The sequence below is a fragment of the Lepus europaeus genome, chromosome 5, assembly GCF_033115175.1.
Source record: "Lepus europaeus isolate LE1 chromosome 5, mLepTim1.pri, whole genome shotgun sequence".
In the NCBI taxonomy this organism is placed as follows: Eukaryota; Metazoa; Chordata; class Mammalia; order Lagomorpha; family Leporidae; genus Lepus; species Lepus europaeus.
This window is the reverse complement of record NC_084831.1, coordinates 115,388,073-115,409,833: the sequence shown is the minus strand read 5'-3', so window position 1 is coordinate 115,409,833 and position 21,761 is coordinate 115,388,073. Positions and strand designations below refer to the sequence as shown.

At 47.2% G+C, this 21,761-nt stretch overlaps 2 protein-coding genes across 4 annotated transcripts; both read left to right on the top strand.

Annotated features, from left to right (window-relative positions):
* Positions 1-1,965: 1,965 nt before the first annotated feature.
* On the top strand, positions 1,966-7,424 carry RBM8A (RNA binding motif protein 8A). 2 transcript variants are annotated; one of them, XM_062192144.1, is made up of 6 exons: positions 1,966-2,098; positions 2,348-2,407; positions 2,544-2,618; positions 2,804-2,940; positions 3,245-3,381; positions 3,490-7,424. In XM_062192144.1, the coding sequence occupies exons 1-6, from the start codon at positions 2,032-2,034 to the stop codon at positions 3,533-3,535; spliced, it is 522 nt and encodes a 173-aa protein (XP_062048128.1). In that variant the 5' UTR covers positions 1,966-2,031; the 3' UTR covers positions 3,536-7,424. The 2 variants fall into 2 exon arrangements, with proteins under 2 accessions (XP_062048128.1, XP_062048127.1); XM_062192143.1 differs by having other exon boundaries at positions 1,967-2,098; positions 2,541-2,618; positions 3,490-3,864.
* Positions 7,425-11,473: 4,049 nt separating this feature from the next.
* PEX11B (peroxisomal biogenesis factor 11 beta) lies at positions 11,474-21,398 on the top strand. 2 transcript variants are annotated; one of them, XM_062192141.1, is made up of 4 exons: positions 11,474-11,754; positions 12,533-12,648; positions 13,071-13,272; positions 20,220-21,398. In XM_062192141.1, exons 1-4 carry the CDS (start codon positions 11,531-11,533, stop codon positions 20,623-20,625), a joined length of 948 nt encoding a protein of 315 aa, XP_062048125.1. In that variant the 5' UTR covers positions 11,474-11,530; the 3' UTR covers positions 20,626-21,398. The 2 variants fall into 2 exon arrangements, with proteins under 2 accessions (XP_062048125.1, XP_062048126.1); XM_062192142.1 differs by having other exon boundaries at positions 11,651-11,758.
* Positions 21,399-21,761: the final 363 nt, after the last annotated feature.

The window sequence follows — 21,761 nt, the reverse complement described above, 5'->3', positions numbered from 1 at the left end:
CACAACAGAGAGCTGGATTGGAAGTGGAGCAGCCAGGTCTCGAACTGGCACCCATATGGGATGCTGGCACTGCAGGCAGCAGCTTTACCCACTTTGCCACAGCACCGGCCCCCAGCTGATTTTTTAAGAACACCGCACTATCTGTGAGAACAGAGGATTAGTGTGACCTAATCTCAACACAATTGCTTTGATTGGAAAATTACTCATCCTAGAATGCTCAAATGCCAAGCCCTCCCAGCCCTAGAAACTTTCTTTGTATGACTGTAGCACTTTGGGACAGCAATTTCCACTTTCATACTGTGCTGTTATGACAGTGTGTGGATGGTGCCACTTTTTGTCCTTATAGTCCCAGTGCCGCCTCTGTACACACATAAAGGCCTTCATAACTGATTAATACATAAGTGAATATGCAGCCCAATGTTATTGAAAGCTTACATGAGGATTCCAGAATTTAAGAGAAATATGGATTTTTATCGCAACTCCTAGGTTTTTTTTGTTGTTGTTGTTTTGTTTTTTAAGATTTATTTATTTGAAAGGCAGGTTAGTGAAAGGTAGCGACAGAGAAATCTTCCATCTACTGGTTCACCTCCCAAATGGCCAGGACTGGGCCAGGTGAAGCAGGAGCTAGGAACTTCATCTAGATCTCCCACATGGATGCAGGGGCCCAAGATTTTGGGCCACCTTCCCCCACTTTCCCAGGTGCATTAGCAGGAAGCTGGATGGAAAGTGGAATAGTGGGGACTAGAACTCAAATGGCAGGCTTAACCCACTACACTACAACATGGGCTCCTATTTTTAAAGATTTATTCATTTGAAAAGCAGAGTGACACAGAGGGAGAGACAGAGGAAGACATCTTCTATCTGCTGATTCATTTGCCAAACCAAGAACCTGGAATTCCATCCGGGTCACCCACCGAGTGACAGGGGAGTAGTTAGCCCACCACCCGAGGTGGCTTTCCCAAGCCCAGCACATTAGCAAGAAGCTGGATTGAAAGCACAGTAGTCAGAACTCCAAGTGCTCCAGTATGCAATGCCAGCGCCGCAGGCAGTGGCTGAACTCCTTTTGCCAGAATACAGGCCCCTCCTAGGTTTTTAAATGTCAAATATCTACCATTTTTCAAAGAAATTAAAGCCCCTATTTTGTTTAAGGCCGTTTAATTCCCACAGACGGTAGGCAAGTTGCTATATGGCAACCATATTGTGTTCCTTTCCTTCAGTCCAGAAGCAGCTGTTGGGAGTCGGCACTGCTGACTAATTTTTCTTTCAAAGATTTATTTGAGAGGCAGAGTTACAGAAAGAGGGAGAGAGGGAGAGAGGGAGAGAGGGAGAGAAAGGTCTTCCATCTGCTGGCTCACTCCCCAAATGGCCTCAACGGCTGCCGGAGCCAGCCAATCCGAAGCCAGGAGCTTCCTCTAAGTCTCCCATGCAGGTCCAGGGGCCCAAAGACTGGAGCCATCCTCTACTGCTTTCCCAGGCCATAGCAGAGAGCTGGATGAGACGTGGAGCAGCCAGGACACCAACCAGTGACCACATGGGATGCCGGCACCGCAGGCGATGCTAAACCTTAGGGCACAGCACCAGCCCCTTAACTAATTTTTTAAAGAAGTTTCTGATCTACGTTGCGTGCTCCTTGGAACTGGGTACAGGTATAAAAGTTTAAGAGGAAAAAAACCTGCTTCATAATCCACTTCATAATTTGGAATGAAAAGAGGCGGAAAGCAACCCCCTAGCTTAGAAATCAGGCCGGCCCTCACTGTAAGCAGTTTTCTTCCGCTACCGTAATTGGTAGAAAGGCACGACCTCCGCACGCCACAACGCGGTGCACTTAGCTCGCAACCAGCTCAAAATGGCTGCAGGAACAGTTCCGGCTTCTTTCCGAACTAGCCCCGCCCCCATTTCGTATTTTCAGCGCGCCAGGGGGCGGGACTTAGAGGTAGCCTTTGATTGGTCAACTTGACGGAGGCCCTTTCCCCTCTGCGACAGTTTCCCGAGGCGCCTAGTGAGCGGCACAGACGAGCGCTCGGAGGCAACATGGCGGACGTGCTGGATCTTCACGAGGCCGGGGGCGAAGATTTCGCCATGGATGAGGATGGGGACGGTGAGGGGAGTGGAGGCGGCTACGGGAAGCGGGGAAGGTGCGAGAGCGGGCGCAATAGGAAAATTCTCCCCGACTGGGAGCCGGGATCCGGGTCCTGGTTGGGTTAGAGACCCCACCCCCTCTGGGAGGAATGGGGGCGGTACCGGGAAGGGACTGATACTGGAGGTGGTGGCGGCGTCGGCTTGGGAAAAAACTGTTTCAAATGATGTTTGTTTTTATTGCTCATTCTTTTTCTTTTGGGGGCTCCAGAGAGCATCCACAAACTGAAAGAAAAAGCGAAGAAGCGAAAGGGCCGCGGCTTTGGCTCGGGTGAGTGGGGGGAAGAAGGGATAGAGGGGTCAGAAAGGGCGAGAGTCAGGAGATTCGGAGTCTCTGCCCGACACACGGGGGAACGGTGGGAGAAAGGGGAAGTTTGCGGTGATCTCTTGTGTGTCTCTTATAGAAGAGGGGTCACGGGCGCGGATGCGGGAGGATTACGACAGTGTGGAGCAGGATGGCGATGAACCCGGACCACAACGCTGTGAGTGAAATGAAACCTGTGGGGATTTGTGTCTGTAGGCACATAGGAGCAACAGAGATCAACACAGTAGGGGTGGCATCAGAGATAGCTTAACCTTAACCAAGGCTCTGGAGTCTGCACTGAAGTGTCTTGCGGAGACATTTGCCTCTCGTGTACTCACCCAGCTTTCCTACTTTCCTCAACAGCTGTCGAAGGTTGGATTCTCTTTGTTACTGGAGTCCACGAGGAAGCCACTGAGGAAGACATTCATGACAAATTCGCAGAGTATGGGGAAATAAAAAATATCCACCTTAACCTGGACAGACGTACAGGATACCTGAAGGTATCTTGATTGACACTTGATTGCTGCGCCTCTTCCCTTTAAACAGCATTGGTAGTTTACCGCCCATGTTTGTGTGGTTGGCAGAGTAAAGTTGAAATAAGATGATATTGGAAATTGATTTTGTTAGACACAGCAAAGAGACAGAAACAGGCATACGATATGTATATAGTACGATAATGGTACACATTCACTCTTGGAAATGTACTGGTTTTTCTACTTAGTTGTGAGTTTAGATTTGAAAAGATATTCAGTGAGGCTTGGTGCAATAAGAGTGTTTCAATACCTGTCTGTTCTCTTGCCTTAGGGGTATACTCTAGTTGAGTATGAAACATATAAGGAGGCCCAGGCTGCTATGGAGGGGCTCAATGGCCAGGATTTGATGGGACAGCCGATCAGCGTGGACTGGTGTTTTGTTCGAGGTCCACCCAAGGGCAAGAGGAGGTAAAGTGGAGAGAGAAACACTATCTTGGTGAAGGAAGTGTGAGCAGAACAGAACAGGGACATTGTGTCATGTCCATCTGATGAACTTCTCGTCTCTCTTTATGCTAGAGGTGGCCGAAGACGCAGCAGGAGTCCAGACCGGAGACGACGCTGAAAGCTCCTGTGTTATCCAGGTGGTCTCCGCAAGATTCCGTTTGGCCATTCAGCCTTTGGAGGAATAGGGCCGCTGGAGCTCGCTGTTTATATTTAACGTCTCACCCTATCAGTTAGTGGGTTTTTTTTTTTTTTTTTTGGAATCATGAATAAATGTTTTTCTTTTGTTTTCTACATTTAAAATCATTTTTCCTGTTCTGATATCGAAAGTCTTGAGGCACTGTTTATATAAAGGTGGTATGGGTCATTGTGAAAATACTTCTCCCAAGGACTGAATTCTATGTAAGTTTCTATAGTAGGCCAGTGCCACGGCTTACTAGGCTAATTCTCCGCCCGCAGCGCTGGTACTCCGGTTTCTAGTCCCGGTTGCTCCTCTTCCAGTCTAGCTCTCTGCTGTGGCCTGGGAAGGCAGTGGAGGATGGCCCAGGTGCTTGGGCCCTGCACCCGCATGGGAGATCAATTTCCAGGAGGAAGCGCCTGGCTCCTGGCTTCGGATCAGCGCGGCGCGCCGGCCATGGCAGCCATTTGAGGGCTGAACCGGCAGAAGGAAGACCTTTCTCTCTGTCTGTCTCTCTCACTGTCTAACTCTGCCTGTCCAAAAAAAACAAGCTTCTATAGTAGACGTAGTCTCAAGTCTCAGAAGGGTTAGAGACATGGCTCTATTTATTTCGTGGACGCTAAGAGCGAGGGTAGAAGTGAGTGAGATGTTCGTAAGATTCTAGACAGTAATTACTCTGGTCGTGTGTACTGGGTTGTGAGCAAATGGATGTTGTAGGAATGTCTCTTTGGCTTCTCTTTCCCTTTTTGATGTTATATTTGTACTTCCAGCTGTCTTGAATCTCTCCTTGGGGCATGCTCCCTGGCCCTCCTTCCCTAGAGGAGTATATTTAAGTCCTTGATGCCTTCTTCGACAGCCAAGGGCATAGGTCCCATAGAGGAGGGGATCCAAAGGAGCCTTCAGGAGGCCAGAGAGGAAAAGATGGGGCTTAGGCTGGGCGGGACTTCGGTTATCATGGAAGGGGAGAGCTAGTACCACACTCCCAGTAGGTAGTAAGGTGTCCAGCAGAGGACGAAGGCCAGCTAGACAGGCAGGGCAAGTCACAGGACCCAAAGATGAACGTGGGGTGCTTGTCTAAGGAGTGGTAGAGGGCAGATTGACCAGCAAAGGCTGAGAATTTGGAAAATATACTCAAATGCATAACCAGTCAACCTAGCATGAACTGCTATATGGATAGTGAGAAGGAACTCTCCCCCACAAGGAGGAGAATGCTGCACACCCTGCTCTTCCCATCCTTCCAGTGTGGGATCCTGTCCCCCCACGGGGTAGAAAAGGTTTTGATTGAGATGCTCTGTTATAGGAAGCCACCAAGTCTGCTTTAAGACTTGACTGTGTTCAAGGAGTCTACTTACTACCTTTCCTCCCAGTCCTCACCTTGCTAACAGCTTAGCAAAAGCTATTAAGAATTGAAAGCACTGAATAAGATCTCCCCCATTGGGTGCTAGGGATGTGGTTAGGATCTCATTTTGGTTTAGTGACTTTTCGATAGCTGTTATGTAGATACATATAATCTGTTTAGAGGGCATGGTTCTGAGAGTAAGGAAAAAGGCTTGAGAATTGGAATCTCACCACAGCTTCGCTGTCTTGTTTGGAGACTGGACACACTGAGGGTGATTGATCTGGCTATGACAGTTGGCCATGGCAGTCACACAGAGGTAGCAGAAGATGAGGAGGCTCTAAGTAGTCTCTTGCCATCAAGCCTTGTAGCTGCTTTTGGTGACACTAAGTGAAGGAGAGTGCCAGCCAGCACAGTGTGCAGTATGGAACAGGAACAGCTGGGGTGGAGTTGAGGACTATTGGAACTGGTTTCCAGCACCACCCAGCCTACCCCGCTGTGTCACACTGTCTCCTCCCAGTTCACCCTGAATTCCTCATGGAATGTTGCAGCACCAAGTAATGGCTATCCATAGTGCCATTTCAAAAAGAATATGAAATGAAAATATTTGTCTTCCCCTTAGGCTTGAACATGGTACTAGCATTTTGTTAAAGCCTGGAACTTAACCCAGGCTTCTTAAGTACAGTTCTAAAATTACACTGTATTTACAGAAGGATGATAATCTCTACCACCTCATTAGCCAAAATGGTTTTCCTGATAGGTCAATAAAGTTTGTGGGAAAAGATACTGTATAAAATCGATGCTGCTAAAATTCCAGGTTACTTTGCAACCACTCTTAAGTAACCTTTAGTAACTATGTACAATTACATGTGTAATAGTGAAACTTAAATAATTTTTAAAAATTTAAGATTTTATTTATTTATTTGAGAGATACAGTTACAGAGAGAGACAGAGATAAAGGTCTTCCATCAACTGGTTCACTCCCCAAATGGATGCAAATGCCAGAGCTGAGCCGATCCGAAGCCAGGAGTTTCTTCAGGGTCTTCCACATGAGTGCAGGGACCCAAATACTTGGGCCATCTTCTGCTTTCCCAGGCCATAGCAGAGAGCTGGATCAGAAGAGAAGCAGCCACAACATGAACCAGCACCCATATGGGATGCTGGTCCTGGGAAATAGGCTTGACCTACTTTGCTGTAGCGCCGGCCCCTAAATAATAAAGTTTAACATTTTCCAAATGCTGTTGGCTTCCCCTCCTGCTTCTTGATAAGTAGCTGGGCTTTTGGATTGACTCATTAATGAGTATTTTTTTTCAGTTTAGAGCTGAAAGATTAGAGCACTTTAGTTCCATTCTTGTATACCAAGCTGCTATTACTTTGATGAAAGGTAAACTCAGTAGGTGCCAGATTCCTAAATATAAGTCATTTGGGAAAATGATTTCAGCAGGCATGAGGGACTTATGTGAAAGGAGAGTAATAGTATCAGTCAAAGCCATAGAATTTTTTATTTTTTTTTTAAAGATTTATTTATTTGAAAGAGTTACAGAGAGAGGTAGAGCCAGAGAAAAAGAGAGATCTTCCATCCACTGGCTCATTCCCCAAATGACCACAACAGCTGGAGCTGAGCCAACCTGGAGCCAAGAGCCAGGAACTTCTTCCCAGGTCTCCCACGGGTAAAGGGGCTCAAGGAGTTGGACTATCTTTTACTGCTTTCCCAGGCTATAGCAGAGAGCTGGATTGGAAGTGGAGCATCCGGGACTCAAACCAGCAGCCATATGGGATGCTGGCACTGCAGGCTGAAGCTTTTAACCTGCTGCTTCACAGCGTGGGACCCAGCCAGACAACTTCAAGAACAGTTGAAGTTAACGATCAGGCTAATCAGACCATTCAGCTACTCCTGAGTGGTCTTTCCTCCTCTGTTTTTTGTATATTTCTGGCTGCTTTGTTAGGTTTAGTTTTGGAGGGTTTTTTGTTTGTTTGTTATGCATAGAAGTACTGAATGTGAGTATAAAAATAGTGAAAGCTCTTGAATTTAGAGTTCGGTCCATAGCTTTGTTTGTACTTCCCTTTCTCCTATTTTTATATGTAGTTTACCATCTATTGTAAAAATCTTTCTTTCAACAGCTGATAACATGGAACTCTTGACCCTACAAAAATAATTCCTAACTACTAATACCCCCACTACACTAAGATTATACTGTTGGGCTGGCGCTGTGGCGCAGCGGGTTAACGCCCTGGCCTGAAGTGCTGGCATCCCATATGGGCGCTGGTTCAAGTCCCGGCTGCTCCTCTTCCGATCCAGCTCTCTACTATGGCATGGGATAGCAGTAGAAGATGGCCCAACTCCTTAGACCCCTGCACCCGCGTAGGAGACCTGGAGGAAGCCCCTGGCTCCTGGCTTCGCATTGGCACAGCTCTGGCCATTGCGGCCAATTTGGGAGTGAACCATCGAATGGAAGACCTCTCTCTCTCTGCCTCTCCTCTCTCTGTGTAACTCTGACTTTCAAATAAATCTTAAAAATTATACTGTCAAAACTTTTTAAATTTGACACTAATTTTTTTTTAATGTTTATTTTCATGTATTTGAAAGGCAGAGCAAGAGAGACAGATCTTCATCCACTACTTCATTCCCCAAATCTCAAAACCGTTGGGACCGAGCCAGGCCAAAGTCAGGAGCCTGAATATCATTTGCATCTCCTACATGGGTGGCAGGGGCACTAGCAGTTGGGCATCACCCAACTGCCTCCTGGAATGCATTAACAGGAAGCTGGATTGGAAGCAGCACTTTGAAAATGGGATGCAGGCATTTCCAAGCATGGCTTTAACTGTACTACAGTGCCTACCTTGATGCTAATATTTTAAATAACCACATGTTAGCCAGTTTATTCAGGGATGGACATTTGGTCTAGCAGTTAAGATGCCACTTGTGGGGGCCGGCGCTGTGGCGTAGCTGGTAGGGCCACCGCCTGCAGTGCTGGCATCCCATATGGATGCCAGTTCGAGTCCCGGCTGCTCCACTTCCAATCCAGCTCTCTGCGATGGCCTGGGAAAGCAGTAGAAGATGGCCCAAGTCCTTGGGCCCCTGCACCCACATGAGAAGACCCAGAGGAAGCTCCTGGCTCCTGGCTCCGGGCTTCAGATCGGCACAGCTCCAGCTGTTGAGCCAGCTGGGGAGTGAACCAGCAGATGGAAGACCTCTCTGTCTAACTGACTTTCAAATAAATAAAGAAATATTAAAAAAAAAAAAAAGATGGTACTTGGAATGCCCACATCCCATATGCAAGTGCTTGGGTTCTAGTCCTGGCTTCACTCCCAGTTACAGCTTCCTGCTTAGAAACACACTAAGAGGCAGTAACTAGGTGATGGCCCAAGTGGTTGGCTCTGGTACTTGCTACATGTGGGAGTGTCTCATTGTGTTCGCTGCTTTTGGCTTCAGCCTGGCCCAAACTATTGCAGGCATTTGGGCAGTGAACCAGTAGATGGGAGATCTCTGTCCATCTGTCTCTGTGCCTTTCAAATGAAGGTTTACAATGTTTATCCAAAATGACACTAATTTTGAACCAAATATATATCACCTGCACCTGTATTATACACGTGACTGGCTTGCCATTGAAACAAATAGAAACTGCAATTATTGTCAGTTTGATTGTTGGAAAGGGTAAAACTTCATCTAGTCCATCATCTTGTGGCCCATGGATTTCAAGTAACTGAGTCCATGCCTTATAGTTAGTGTTAGAGCCTAGACTCGGAAAACAAAATAGGCAAATAATGCAACAGAAACTTTGGTATTTGAAATCCTAGTCTACATCTAAAATCTGCTTCATAAAAACCAGCTCTACCGTAATTCCTACTGGACTGTGGCAGCAGGTTTCTATTTAATGCTTGGGGTGGTAGAGGTCCTGTTTGCAACATACTGTTGGAAGCAATATTTTTTTTACTCCTTAGAACTGTTGCCACTGCAGGTGGCATCTTAACCCACTACACCACTTAGCCCACTATACCCCTTGTGTTTCCAGTTTTAACAAACTCATTCCACAGTAAGAGTTTAAAAAAAAATCAGAATATCATCCTTACCTTGGTATCTTTCCACTGCCCTCAGGATAAAGCACAAACATTTGTGATCTGGCCCTTCCTTTTTAGATCATTACTTAGCATTTTCTAGTCCTCAACGTTAGCATCAATCACTTCGAGATCCCCTGCCTTCAGTACTCCCTATAATTTCTCCTGCTTTAAGTTGTCTAACCTCTATCTTTGAACAAGTTTTTTTGTTTGTTTGTTTTGTTTAAAGGAAAGGTTTATTGTTGGGAGGCCCGATGGCCCAGGGGAGAGAGTGAGAGGGCAAGAGAGGAGGAGAGCATAAGAGAGAGCTGACAATCAAGTTTTAACATCTCTGGAACACGTCCCTTGACAGCAGGGGCTGGGGGTGGAGTGGGGGTTGTGTTCTTTAGCTCCTTACTTTAGCATAACACTTTAATTGCTCCACTTGTCTCAGTACTTTCATTTATTGGAATCAGGACACTATTGCCGTATCCTTAGCATTTTAACCTGAGCACAGATTTTTTAAATGTATGAATGAATGTGCCACCAAGTTTTACCCAAAGCATGACTTCACTCTTCGTAATGGACTCCCGTGTGTTTCTTCCCTCACCTGAGTTTCTCTGCACTAGTCTGAGGGTGGTGGAACTGGGAAGATGTAAAAAGGTGGAGACCAAGCACGGTGCAATGATCCTGAAGGATAAGGCCCAGGGTGTTCTTTAAAAGTAGGCTCTTTTTTTTTCTTTTTCTTTTTCAACTTTTATTTAATAAATATAAATTTCCAAAGTACAACTTTTGGATTATAGCGGCTTTTTCCCCCCATAACCTCCCTCCCACCCGCAACCATCCCATCTCCCACTTCCTCTCCCATCCCATTCTTCATCAAGATTCATTTTCAATTATCTTTATATACAGAAGATCAACTTAGTATATACTAAGTAAAGACTTCAACAAACTACACCCACACAGACACACAAAGTATAGAGTACCATTTGAGTAGTAGTTTTACCATTAATTCACATAGTACAACACATTAAGGATAGAGGTCCTACATGGGGAGCAGGTGCACAGTGACTCCCATTGTTGATTTAACAATTGACACTCTTATTTATCACCTGAGGCTCTTGTCATGAGCTGCCAAGGCTATGGAAGCCTCTTGATTCACCAACTCTGATCTTACTTAGACAAGGCCATATTCAAAGTGGAAGTTCTCTCCTCCCTTCAGAGAAAGGTACCTCCTTCTTTGATGGCCTATTCTTTCTGCTGGGATCTCACAGAGATCTTTCATTTAGGTGTTTTTTTTGTTTGGTTTTTTTTTTTGTTTTTTTTTTTTCTTGCCACAGTGCCTTGGCTTTCCATGCCTGCGAAACTCTCATGGGCTAAAAGTAGGCTCTTAACGTGTAAACTAACACGCACATGATCAAAACTTGCAGAAAACAGCGGAGGCTGCCTCCCAGGTTAATGGCTAATGGTGGCCTGGCACACTGACACCCAAAGCCCTGTCCAGGCCAGTCCAGCCCTGAGCCCCAAGTCACTTACCTGGGGCAAGGCAAGCAGCAAGCTAAGTCTCCAAGCTACCCCAAGAAATTTCCTTCTACCTGAGCAGAGTCCAAGTGGGTTGAGTATTGCTGCCTGGCAGTCAAACCCAATGACCACAGGAAGGAAAGCTGCGGCATACATCGCGTTAGCTTCAGAAACATGAGTGTCCGACAAGCAGTGTCCCCAGCAAGCCACTGAACAGTGATATTCCAGATGGCATCTAGGGGCATAACCACAAAAGTGACCAGTAAGTTGACAACTGATAAAAGTGGAGGGTCACTGGCCCGGAGAGGGGCAGAGCCAGCTGAGCCACTGCCTTATCACTGGCCACAGCACAGCCAGGTTTCCTCCAGTCAAAGAAACAGATGGCACAGTGGTCACTCCATCTCGAACCCTGGCTGCAGCTGAGAATGTGGGCAGCTCTGAGACTTCCACCTCCACTCCTGATCCTGCCCAGACCTGTTAACCCCCAGGGAGTGTCGTTGCCTGCAGACATGATGTCCTGGAAGGGAAAGGTGGGGGGAATGAAGTAGGTATGAAGCGATTAGCTTTGGCCACTGATGCTTCGCCCTCCTTTTTAAGATCTGAAGCTAGTAATTGCGAATTTCCTCCACTCTGTCTCTGGAGACTTTCAGTTCTGAAGGTCATCTGTCCAGCTGTCAGGGTCCTGCAGGAAACAGGGGTCTGAAGCTAATCATGCGCCTGTCTCCTTAGGCTAGTGTGAGCTTGGGGCTTCTATTGCCGTAGACCGTTTTAGCCCCTCGAGCCGAGCCGTCCGGAGCGTGCGTGCATGTGCGTAGAGTGTATAGCGCCGGGCGCACCCTGCGGGGAATAGGGCAGGGAAAACTCCCAGCTGCCAGGCTTGGAGATCGCCAAGGCGCTTTCTAGCCCCGCCCCAACCCCTGCAGGCCCCGCCCTGGGTCTTGAGTATTTAAAGGAGACGTTACCCCGGAGGCGCGCTTAGGGGATAGAGAGCTTAGGGAATAGGGATGCTCTGATGGAGGCACACGCACAATATCACGCAGGTGTCGATGTGGAGACAAGCGCTTCGCGTCCCAAACTTCCGCTTCGAGGGCCAGCTCCACTCGCCTTCTCTTCTGCTGCTGTTTGTCCCTCGCGCGGCACCGTTGCGGCGCCCGGGAGGCGTGACTAGGGGCGGGAAGTGGAGCGGGAGCGGGGCCGCGGAGCCGAGGTGCCGCTGTCATGGACGCCTGGGTCCGCTTCAGTGCTCAGAGTCAGGCCCGGGAGCGACTGTGTAGGTGCGGCCTGAATAGGAATGCGGGGAGGGCGGGCAGAGGAAGAGCCTCGTGAGGCGAGGTCAGTTCAGGCTACGGGGGTCAAAAAGGGTCAACTCCGGCTACGGGGGCTCGAACGGACCGCGAGGGACAGATTGGAGCCGGCCATGAAGAGATGATTCTTTTCTGCTCACGGGAAATATGGGGAAACTGAGGCACGAGTGGGCCGGTGGGGAGACCGCTCAGGGTTGCCGTGTCCACTGAGACCGACACTTTCCTCCTTGGGCGGTGGTGGAATGAAGAACGACCGGAACTCTGTCCCCCAGACTGAAGGAGGCGTTCCCATTTTGTGTCCCCTCACCCTGTTAGCGCCCAGGAGGTCCTCCGCCTCCTCTCCGTCTTGATCAGCTCGAGGGCCTTGAGTCTCTTAGTTGACCTATTCTAAGGATTCTGCCCTCCAGCTTCCCGCCCCTGCCTCACGCGTCGTGTGCGTGCTACGCTGCGGGGCTCTCCGGGACCGACCGCTGCCGCCCTCACCGGCCCCCTCCAGCCTCATCAGGGTCAAACCCCTTCTTTTCTCAACACTGCATACTACTTCCCACCCCCTGCCAGGCCCTTGTTTTCTTGTGCTTTTCCCCTTCCCTGACCTGGAGGAGAAACGGTGAGATGCGGGCTGAAAGAGGAGGCCGGGGAATGGCCTCAAGCTGGGCCAAGCGGGAGTGCACGCTGCCTGGTGGAGCACGGGTCTGAGAGGAGGTCAAGGAGGTCTCCACTTTACTTGCCTGTCCTCTCCTCCAGGGCCGCCCAGTATGCCTGCTCCCTTCTTGGCCACGCACTGCAGCGACACGGGGCCAGTCCTGAGCTACAGAAACAGATTCGGCAACTGGAGGGCCATCTGAGCCTGGGCAGGAAGCGTAAGTAACTGTGCCTTCCTTTCTGTCCCCAGCCCTTCCTCCTTCCCTGGGTGTTCTCCCTCAGCCCCTCCTTCTTGTTTTTTTTTTTTTTTTTTGTTTTGTTTTTTAATCCTCTGCCAATTTTCCCTCACTGGGCTCTGCACTTCTGCATGCCTTGGGTTGATCCAAGAGCAAAGGATAAGGAAGTAATGGAAGATGGGAAAGAATGGGAGCAAGCTTAACAAAACTAATCTGGGGCAAAAATAATTAAAATTTGAAGTAAAAAAAGAATGAACTGTTTCTGTTTTTTTTTTTTAAAACAACATTATTATTTGTTACTGTCTTTTGCTCAACTTTCACCTCTTGCTTTCTTGCTTTTTCTGTGTCTTTCTCTCGGCCTTTCTACTTCCAAACGCCTGTGTTCCCTTGCTCATCTCCACAAGTGCTACGCCTGGGCAACTCAGCAGATGCTCTTGAGTCAGCCAAAAGAGCTGTGCACCTATCAGATGTGGTCCTGAGGTTCTGCATCACTGTTAGTCACCTCAATCGAGCCTTGTACTTCGCCTGTGACAATGTCCTGTGGGCTGGAAAGTCTGGATTAGCTCCCCGTGTGGATCAGGAGAAGTGGGCTCAGCGTTCTTTCAGGTTTGATATCCTTTTATCCTATGAGACCTTTTGTAGCCTCCATAGTGGGTAGCTTACCTTTTTGAGAGAAAAACTCTCTCAGGATTGTCCTGGAGTATATACTTCTTCATCACTTGGCTTCCAAGCTTCGTTTAGATCTTAAAGTATCAGAGAATAACAAGGAGAGGAAGATGGAAAACAGTTGCTCCTGCATTGATGAATGACTTAAGATTGGGCAAGACAAGATATTATATTACTTCAATTCTGCTTCTGTCTATACCACAGGTTATGCCTCCCTCACTGCCTGCTCATTCATTCATTCCAAAAATATTTGATGCTGACTATGGGCCAGGGGATAAAGCAAAGAGCTCAGCAGATATGGTGCCTGCTTCCATGAAGCTTCTAGTCTATTGGTGGAATCAGATGTTAAATAAATCAGATTTGTGCAAAAGTATAGGATGTTATTAGAGAATATGACAAGGGGAGCTGAGAAAGATTATAAAGGAAAAACTCTGAAAAAGTAATACTTTAGTTGAGACCCGAAGTCTGAGCAGGAGTTAGAAAAGTCAACAATAGGTGCTAGCATTGTAGTACAGTGGGTTAAGCTGCCACCTCCAGCGCCCACATCCCATAAGGATGCTGGTTTGAGTCTTGGCTGTTCCACCCCCAATGCAACTCCCTGCTAATGTACCTGGGAAAGTAGCTGAAGATGGCTCAAATCCTTGGGCCCCTGCCACCCATGTGGGAGACCCAGATGAAGTTCCCAGCCCCAGGCCATTGCACCCATTTAGGGAGTGAACCAGCAGATGGAAGACCTCTCCCTCTGTGTCTCCTTCTCGCTCTGTATCACTACTTTTCAAATAAATATTTAAAAAAAAAAAAAAAAAAAAGCCGGCGCCGCGGCTCACTAGGCTAATCCTCCGCCTTGCAGCGCCGGCACACCGGGTTCTAGTCCCGGTCGGGGCACCGATCCTGTCCCGGTTGCCCCTCTTCCAGGCCAGCTCTCTGCTGTGGCCAGGGAGTGCAGTGGAGGATGGCCCAAGTCCTTGGGCCCTGCACCCCATGGGAGACCAGGATAAGCACCTGGCTCCTGCCATCGGATCAGCGCGGTGCGCCGGCCGCAGCGCGCCAACCGCGGCGGCCATTGGAGGGTGAACCAACGGCAAAAGGAAGACCTTTCTCTCTGTCTCTCTCTCACTGTCCACTCTGCCTGTCAAAAAATAAAAAATAAAAAAAAAAATAAAAAATAAAAAAGCCAACAATACCAGAAGTCTTTTCTTAACAGAGAAAACATACATTCTAAGGCCTTGAACCAAGAAAAACTTCAGGGAATTAGAGTAATGGAAAGAATGCCAGTTTGTTGAACAATATTGGGTAAAGAACATAATTTCAAATTTGAGATAGACAGGGGCCAGAACATTCACTGACTTTGGCAATGGTAAGATTTTGTTTGTTCTGTGTAAATTTTATCTAAAGTTACAATGGGATATTATTGAAGGGTTCTAAACAGGGATATGACATGTTTCAAATTTGTTTTAAAAAGCGGCCGGCGCTGTGGCTTAACAGGCTAATCCTCCGCCTTGCAGCGCCAGCACACCGGGTTCTAGTCCTGGTTGGGGCGCCGGATTCTTTTATTTTTATTTATTTTTTTATTTTTTTTGACAGGCAGAGTGGACAGTGAGAGAGAGAGACAGAGAGAAAGGTCTTCCCCCGCCGTTGGTTCACCCTCCAATGGCTGCCGCAGTTGGCGCGCTGCGGCCTGCGCACCGTGCTGATCCGATGGCAGGAGCCAGGTGCTTCTCCTGGTCTCCCATGGGGTGCAGGACCCAAGGACTTGGGCCATCCTCCACTGCATTCCCTGGCCACAGCAGAGAGCTGGCCTGGAAGAGGGGCATCCGGGACAGGACCAGTGCCCCGACCGGGACTAGAACCCTGTGTGCCGGCGCCGCAAGGTGGAGGATTAGCCTAGTGAGCCGCAGCGCCGGCCCTGGGGCGCCGGATTCTATCCCGGTTGCCCCTCTTCCAGGCCAGCTCTCTGCTATGGCCCAGGAAGGCAGTGGAGGATGGCCCAAGTGCTTGGGCTCTGCACCCGCATGGGAGACCAGGAGAAGCACCTGGCTCCTGGCTTTGGATCAGCGAGATGCGCCGGCTGCAGCGGCCATTGAAGGGTGAACCAACGGCAAAGGAAGACCTGTCTCTCTGTCTCTCTCTCTCACTATCCACTCTGCCTGTCAAAAAAAAAAAAAAAGCATCTTTTGCTAAGATGTGGAAAATGGATTGCAGTGGGGCAAGAGAAGGGGAGGTGCCCTGATATGTATGGGAGGACTTATCCAGCGTATATACAAATACTATACCATTTTATATAAGAACTTGAACATGCACAGATTTGGGTAGCTGAAAGGGATTCTAGAACCAATCCCCCTTGGATACCAAGGGATGACTGGATACATCACTTGTATCTTACTTTGCTTCCTTATGATTGTCTTTGTTCTTTTGCAAGTTTCTATCTCCTTTGCTGCCTTGCCTTTCTCAGTGATTTACAACTATAGCGTGGCTGACGATGTGTGGTGGGGGCAGAGGCATGACTAGAGCTGTATGGAAAAGTAACTCCTAGCAGAGTCTGTTGCTAAATTTATTTATTTCATTCAACAATATTTATTGAGCTCTTACTATGTGTCAGGCACTGGTCTAGACACAGACATACAATGGTTAAAAAAGGAACAGGGGGCTACATTGTTGCACAGCAGGTTAAGCTGCCACTTACAATGCCGGCATCCCATCTTGGAGAACCTGTTCAAGTTCTGACTGCTCCACTTCTGATCCAGCTCCCTGCAGCAAAAGGTGGCCCAAGAGCATGACCCCTGCCACCCATATGGGAGACCTGATGGAATTTCAGGCTCCTGGGTTCAGTCTGGCTTACACACAGCCATTGTAGCTATTTGGGGAGTGAACCAGCAGATGAAAGATCTCTCTCTCTCTCACTCTCTCTCTCTCTCTCTCTCACTCTGCCTTCCAAGCAAATAAATAAATATTTTAAAATAAATAAAAAATGAGCAAGGCCTCCACTCCTATGGAATTTACATAGTAGTAGAGACACACACGAATAAATGCTTAGTTAAATATATCAGATAGTGGCAAGTACTATTCAGGAAATTAAAATAGGGTCATGTGGTAGAGAGTGAGTAGCTCACTATTTTAGATTATAGGGTCAAGGAAGGCCTCTCTGAAGGGTTGACATTTAAGCTTAGATCTGTAGAGCCAGAAAGAGCCAGCCACATGAAGTGGTTTTTTTTTTTTTTTTTTTTTTTTTTTTTTTTTTTTTTTTTGTTAGGTCTAGGCAAGCTGGAAATCTCTCTTTTTTAAAAAATTATTTTTGGCCGGCGCCGTGGCTCAACAGGCTAATCCTCCGCCTTGCGGCGCCGGCATACCAGGTTCTAGTCCCGGTCGGGGCACCGATCCTGTCCCAGTTGCCCCTCTTCCAGGCCAGCTCTCTGCTGTGGCCAGGGAGTGCAGTGGAGGATGGCCCAAGTGTTTGGGCTCTGCACCCCAGGGGAGACCAGGAGAAGCACCTGGCTCCTGCCATCGGATCAGCGCGGTGCGCCGGCCGCAGCGCGCCAACCACGGCGGCCATTGGAGGGTGAACCAACGGCAAAAGGAAGACCTTTCTCTCTGTCTCTCTCTCACTGTCCACTCTGCCTGTCAAAAATTAAAAAAAAAAAAAAAAAATTAAAAAAAATTAAAAAATTATTTTTTATTTATTTGGAAGTAGGCAGAGTTAAAATGGGGAGACAGAGAAAGAGACCTTCCATCTGCAGTTTCAGTCCTCAAATGGCTGCAATGGCCGGGGCTGGGCCAAACCAGGAGCTAGGAGCTCCATCCAGGTCTCCCACATGGTTGGCAGAGCCCTAAGCACGGGGACCACCTTCCACTGCTTTCCCAGGTACATTAGCAGGGAGCTGGATCGGAAGTGGAGCAGCTGGAATTGAAACCAGCACTTGATATGGGATCCTGGCATCACAAACTGCTGCTTAACCTACTGCACCACAATGCCAGCCCCACGTAAAGATTCTGGAAGAATATTTCAGGTAGAGAGACTAGGTGGTGCAAACACATTAAGCAGGAACAAGTTTGATGGGCGCAAAGCATAGAGAGAAACCAACCTGCTGGGAGCATAGTGGTTAAGGGAAAGAATGGTACAAGATAAAGCTAAAGAGGCAGGGACCAGATGATGCTGAATCTCTAAACCTGTCTAAGGTATCTAGAGTATTTTCTAAATGTGATAGGAAGAAAACCATAGAGTTTTAGGAAGGAGAATAATAGTGTGATGTATATTTATGCTAGTTACTTTAAGAAAGAAGATTTTTGAGGGTGGAGCAAATATGACCACAGAGAAACCAATTAAAATATTAAAGCAGGACAAGTGCGTGGCCTCTCAGTTAAGACACCACATCTCAGACTGGAGTACCTGGGTACACTCCCTGGCTCCAGCTCCTGAATCCAGCTTCCGTGCTTAAGATGGCTCAAGTAATTGGGTTCCTGCCACCCAAGTGGGAGACCTAGATTGAGTTCCTGGCTCCTGGCCATGGCCCCAGCCCAGCCTTGGTTATTGTGGCCATTTGAGTAGTGAACCAGCAATGGGAGAGTGTTTCTCCCTCCCTCTCTTTCAAATAAATTATTTAAAAACAAAAAAGTATTAAAGCAATAGTCCAGGGAGAAAAAGAGAGTGTCTTATGATGTGGCTAAATTTAGTTTATATTTTGAAGGTATGACAATTTATTGAGTACAACCCATCATTGTCAGAGTGTTTTAAAAATAAAAAAATGGGCCAGGGCTGTAGTGTAGTAGGCTAAGCCTCTGCCTGTGTTGCTGGCATCTCATATTGGTGCCCGTTCGTATCCTGGCTGCTGCTCTTCTGAGTCAGCTCTCTGCTGATGGCCTGGGAAAGCAGTGGAAGATGGCCTGAGACCGGGAAAAAGCTCCTGGCTCCTGGCTTTGATTTGGCTCGGCTCTGGCTATTGCAGCCATTTGGGGAGTGAACCAGGGAATGGAAGACCTTTCCCTCTTTCTCTCCCTCTCTCTCTAACTCTGCCTCTCAAATAAATAAAAAATAAAAATAAACAGATTTTAGACTTTTTTTTAAAGATTTATTTTATTTACTTGAAAGGCAGTGTTACAGAGAGAGGTAGAGACAGAGAGAGAGGTCTTCTATCTGCTGGTTCACTCCCCAGATGGCTGCAATGGCCAGAGCTGCGCCGATCCGAAACCAGAAGCCAGGAGCTTCTTCTGGGTCTCCCATGTGAGTACAGGGACCCAGGCACTTGGGCCATCTTCCACTGCTTTCCCAGGCCGTAGCAGAGAGCTGGATCGGAAGAGGAGCAGCCGGGACTAGAACCATCGCCCATATGGGATGCCAGCGCTTCAGGCCAGGGCGTTAACTCACTGTGCCACAGCAACGGCCCCGGATTTTGTACTTAAGAAAATTATTCTTCTTAAAGATTTGCTCACTTAATTGAAAGGAAGAGAAACAGAGGGACAAATATTCCATTCATTGGTTTACTCCCCAAAGACCTGCAACAACCTGGGCTGAACCAGGCTGAAGCCAGGATCGAGAAACTCCATCCAGCTCTCCTACATAGGCATCAGAGACAAGTATTTGAGCTGTCGTCTGCTGCCTCCCAGGTGCATTAGCAGGAAGCTGGATCAGAAGCCAAGTAGCCAAGACTTGAACCAGGCACTCTGAGAGGGGCTGGAGGTGTCCCAAGCAGCAACTTAACCCTGTGGCAATTACTTAACACCTCTGTGCCTCTTTCTTCTTCTTAAAGGATTGCATTTTAGATGATCTATGCTGTGTCTGCGTCCTGAAACAACTGAAGTTTGTTCTTTCAAGTTTGCATTTTGTAGGTCAGGTTGTGTGTGTGTTGAATGTGTGTGTGCTAAGGGGTTGCCAAGTGGAGACATGAAATTTGAGGTCGATCTTGGAAGATTGTGTGATGTTCATGAATTTTAAACCAAGATCTTAAAGTACATATAAACACATATTAATTCTAGAAGGTGGGGGAGAACATTTTTTTCTTAAATTTTTGTTGGGGTATAATTGACAAGTAGAAATTTAAGGTGTACCGCTCCATATTTTATACATGCATGTTGTGAAATGATCACAACAACCTAGCCAGTTAATGTATCCATCACCTCCTTTAGTTACCATTGTTAAAATAAGAAAACTCAAGATCTACCCTCTTAGCAAATTTCAAGTACACAATACAGTGTTGTTAACTATAGTTACCACGCTGTATGTTACATCTCCCGAATCTGTTCATCTTGCAGTACTGAAACTTTGTACTCTTGACCAACATCTTCCCGTGTCCCCATGTCTCAACCCCTTGTAATTACCATTCTATCTGTGCTTCTACAAGTTAAACTATTTTAGATTCCACGGATAAGTGAAATCATGCAGTATTTGTCTTTTTATGTATGTGTAACTTATTTCACTTAGCATAATGTCCTCAAAGGAGGACATTTCTAACATTTCTAGTAATGGGTGATAGCATTCACTGCTGATGTTTTAAATCCCCTTTTCTGGAAAAAAAAAATGTATATGTTTGCTTGAGAGGCAGAAAGAGAGTGCACCAATCCACTGATTCAGTCCCTTAATGCCCACATCAACCAAGGCTGGGCCAGTCCAAAGCCAGGAACTAGAAACTCAACTAGGTTTCCCACATGGGTGGCAGGAACCCGATTATTTGAGCCATCGCTGGTGCCTCCTAGGGTACGCATTCTCACAAAGCTGGGGTCGGTAGCTGGAGGCGAGGTATTGAACCCAGGTGCTCTGATAGGGGATATGGTCATCTTAACTACTAGGACAAACACATGCCCTTAAAGTATAATCAATCCCTTTGTTAGAGTGATATGTTGGATATGATCAGTAAGTGTATAGGCCCTTACTGACCCTTCTGCCCTATGTATCTCAGGTACTATCTGTTTTCCCTCATCATGAATTTGAGCCGTGATGCTTATGAGATTCGCCTACTCATGGAACAAGAGTCTTCAGCTTGTAGCCGGCGACTGAAGAGTTCTGCAGGAGGTGTTCCAGGAGGAATTGAAACTGGGGGGCCCGGGGGCCCAGGGACTCCAGGAGGAGGCCTTCCCCAACTGGCTCTGAAGCTTCGGCTTCGAGTCCTACTTCTGGCTCGGGTTCTTCGAGGTCATCCCCCGCTGCTGCTGGATGTGGTCAGAAATGCCTGTGATCTCTTCATTCCACTGGACAAGCTAGGCCTCTGGCGCTGTGGCCCTGGGATTGTGGGGCTTTGTGGCCTTGTGTCCTCCATCCTGTCTATCCTCACCCTAATCTGTCCCTGGCTACGACTCAAGCCCTAACATCCTGGTAGAAGATAAGGAAGGGACCTGATTCGCTGAGATGGAATCTTACATCATCCCTCTTGTACCAGCCTTATTCTAATGCTGCTCCTGGATTAGAGTTAAAATCCAGTGATTTTAGAAGTGGAGGGAGGAGCTTGGGGAAAATGAGATAAGGAAAGGTGACTGTGAAATCAGTAGTGATTGTAATCCGCAGCTATGCCTGAGCTTTGGTTCTTGTCCTCTGTCATTGCTGTGTCTCTCTTGACATTTCAGTACTTTGTCTCTCAAGTCTGTTTAAGATTCTGTCACTATACATCTCTTTTTTAACTTTTAAGTCCTCTGTCCAAGAATTTTATCAGCAAAATTAGTTTTTGATAGAGGAGGTATAAGGTGTGGTCTGTAAGATTCTAACTACCTTCTTTTTTCTCACAGAGGTAGCTTGTGACAGATTTTTCCTCTTTCAAACTCCAAATCGTAATGTTAAGACTTTATATCCCAGTGAACTCTCCTAGCTTTGTACCATAGGTTATTGATTCTTCCTCCTCTTCCCCCATGTCTCCCTCCCCAGCCTCCTTCATAATTTGGTCCTTACCCTTCCTGGACTTAAATTTTCAGATTTCTGCTTACTTTTATTTCAGAGCTCTGACCCCTACCTGTTCTTACTCGTTCTTCGCCTGTCTGGCACGATGCTGTCTCTAGCATCTTGTAAATATTGTACAGTGATTCAGTGTAAATAGGTATGGCCCTCAACTCTTCCAGGTCAGCAAATTAAAGATCATTTTGCTCATCAACACTTGGTCTGGTCACTCATGCTCTGGTCATTTGAAGCCCCTGTTCCTATCACTGTGGTTTACGTTTTCCATGGGGTTTTTCACTAACAGCATTACTCACAGGTTTTTATTGTGCATCTACAATGTGAAGGGCAAAATACTAGGTAGTAGACATACTAAATGCTAAGAAACTCCACGGTTCTCACCAGAAGCTTCAAGAAGTTTCTATAGCCTGGTTGAGGATTTGGGGTGCGGGGAGGGTATGCAGTTTAATGCTGAAGTAGTTATCTTGGCTCCACAAAACACAACCTGCTCGTAGATTGAGTTACTCCAAAGATTAGAACATCACAAGGCAGCATAAGTTAAGAGCTACGAACAGAACTG

What these genes read in the sequence shown, in the direction of transcription:
- PEX11B (XM_062192141.1), top strand. Translation starts at nt 11,531, where the DNA reads ATGTGGAGACAAGCGCTTCGCGTCCCAAACTTCCGCTTCGAGGGCCAG. An exon ending in TCAGGCCCGGGAGCGACTGT is followed by an intron (nt 11,755 to 12,532) that starts GTAGGTGCGGCC and finishes CCTCTCCTCCAG; the next exon opens with GGCCGCCCAGTATGCCTGCT. An exon ending in TGGGCTCAGCGTTCTTTCAG is followed by an intron (nt 13,273 to 20,219) that starts GTTTGATATCCT and finishes TATGTATCTCAG; the next exon opens with GTACTATCTGTTTTCCCTCA.
- RBM8A (XM_062192143.1), top strand. Translation starts at nt 2,032, where the DNA reads ATGGCGGACGTGCTGGATCTTCACGAGGCCGGGGGCGAAGATTTCGCC. An exon ending in CATGGATGAGGATGGGGACG is followed by an intron (nt 2,099 to 2,347) that starts GTGAGGGGAGTG and finishes TGGGGGCTCCAG; the next exon opens with AGAGCATCCACAAACTGAAA. An exon ending in CCACCCAAGGGCAAGAGGAG is followed by an intron (nt 3,382 to 3,489) that starts GTAAAGTGGAGA and finishes TCTTTATGCTAG; the next exon opens with AGGTGGCCGAAGACGCAGCA.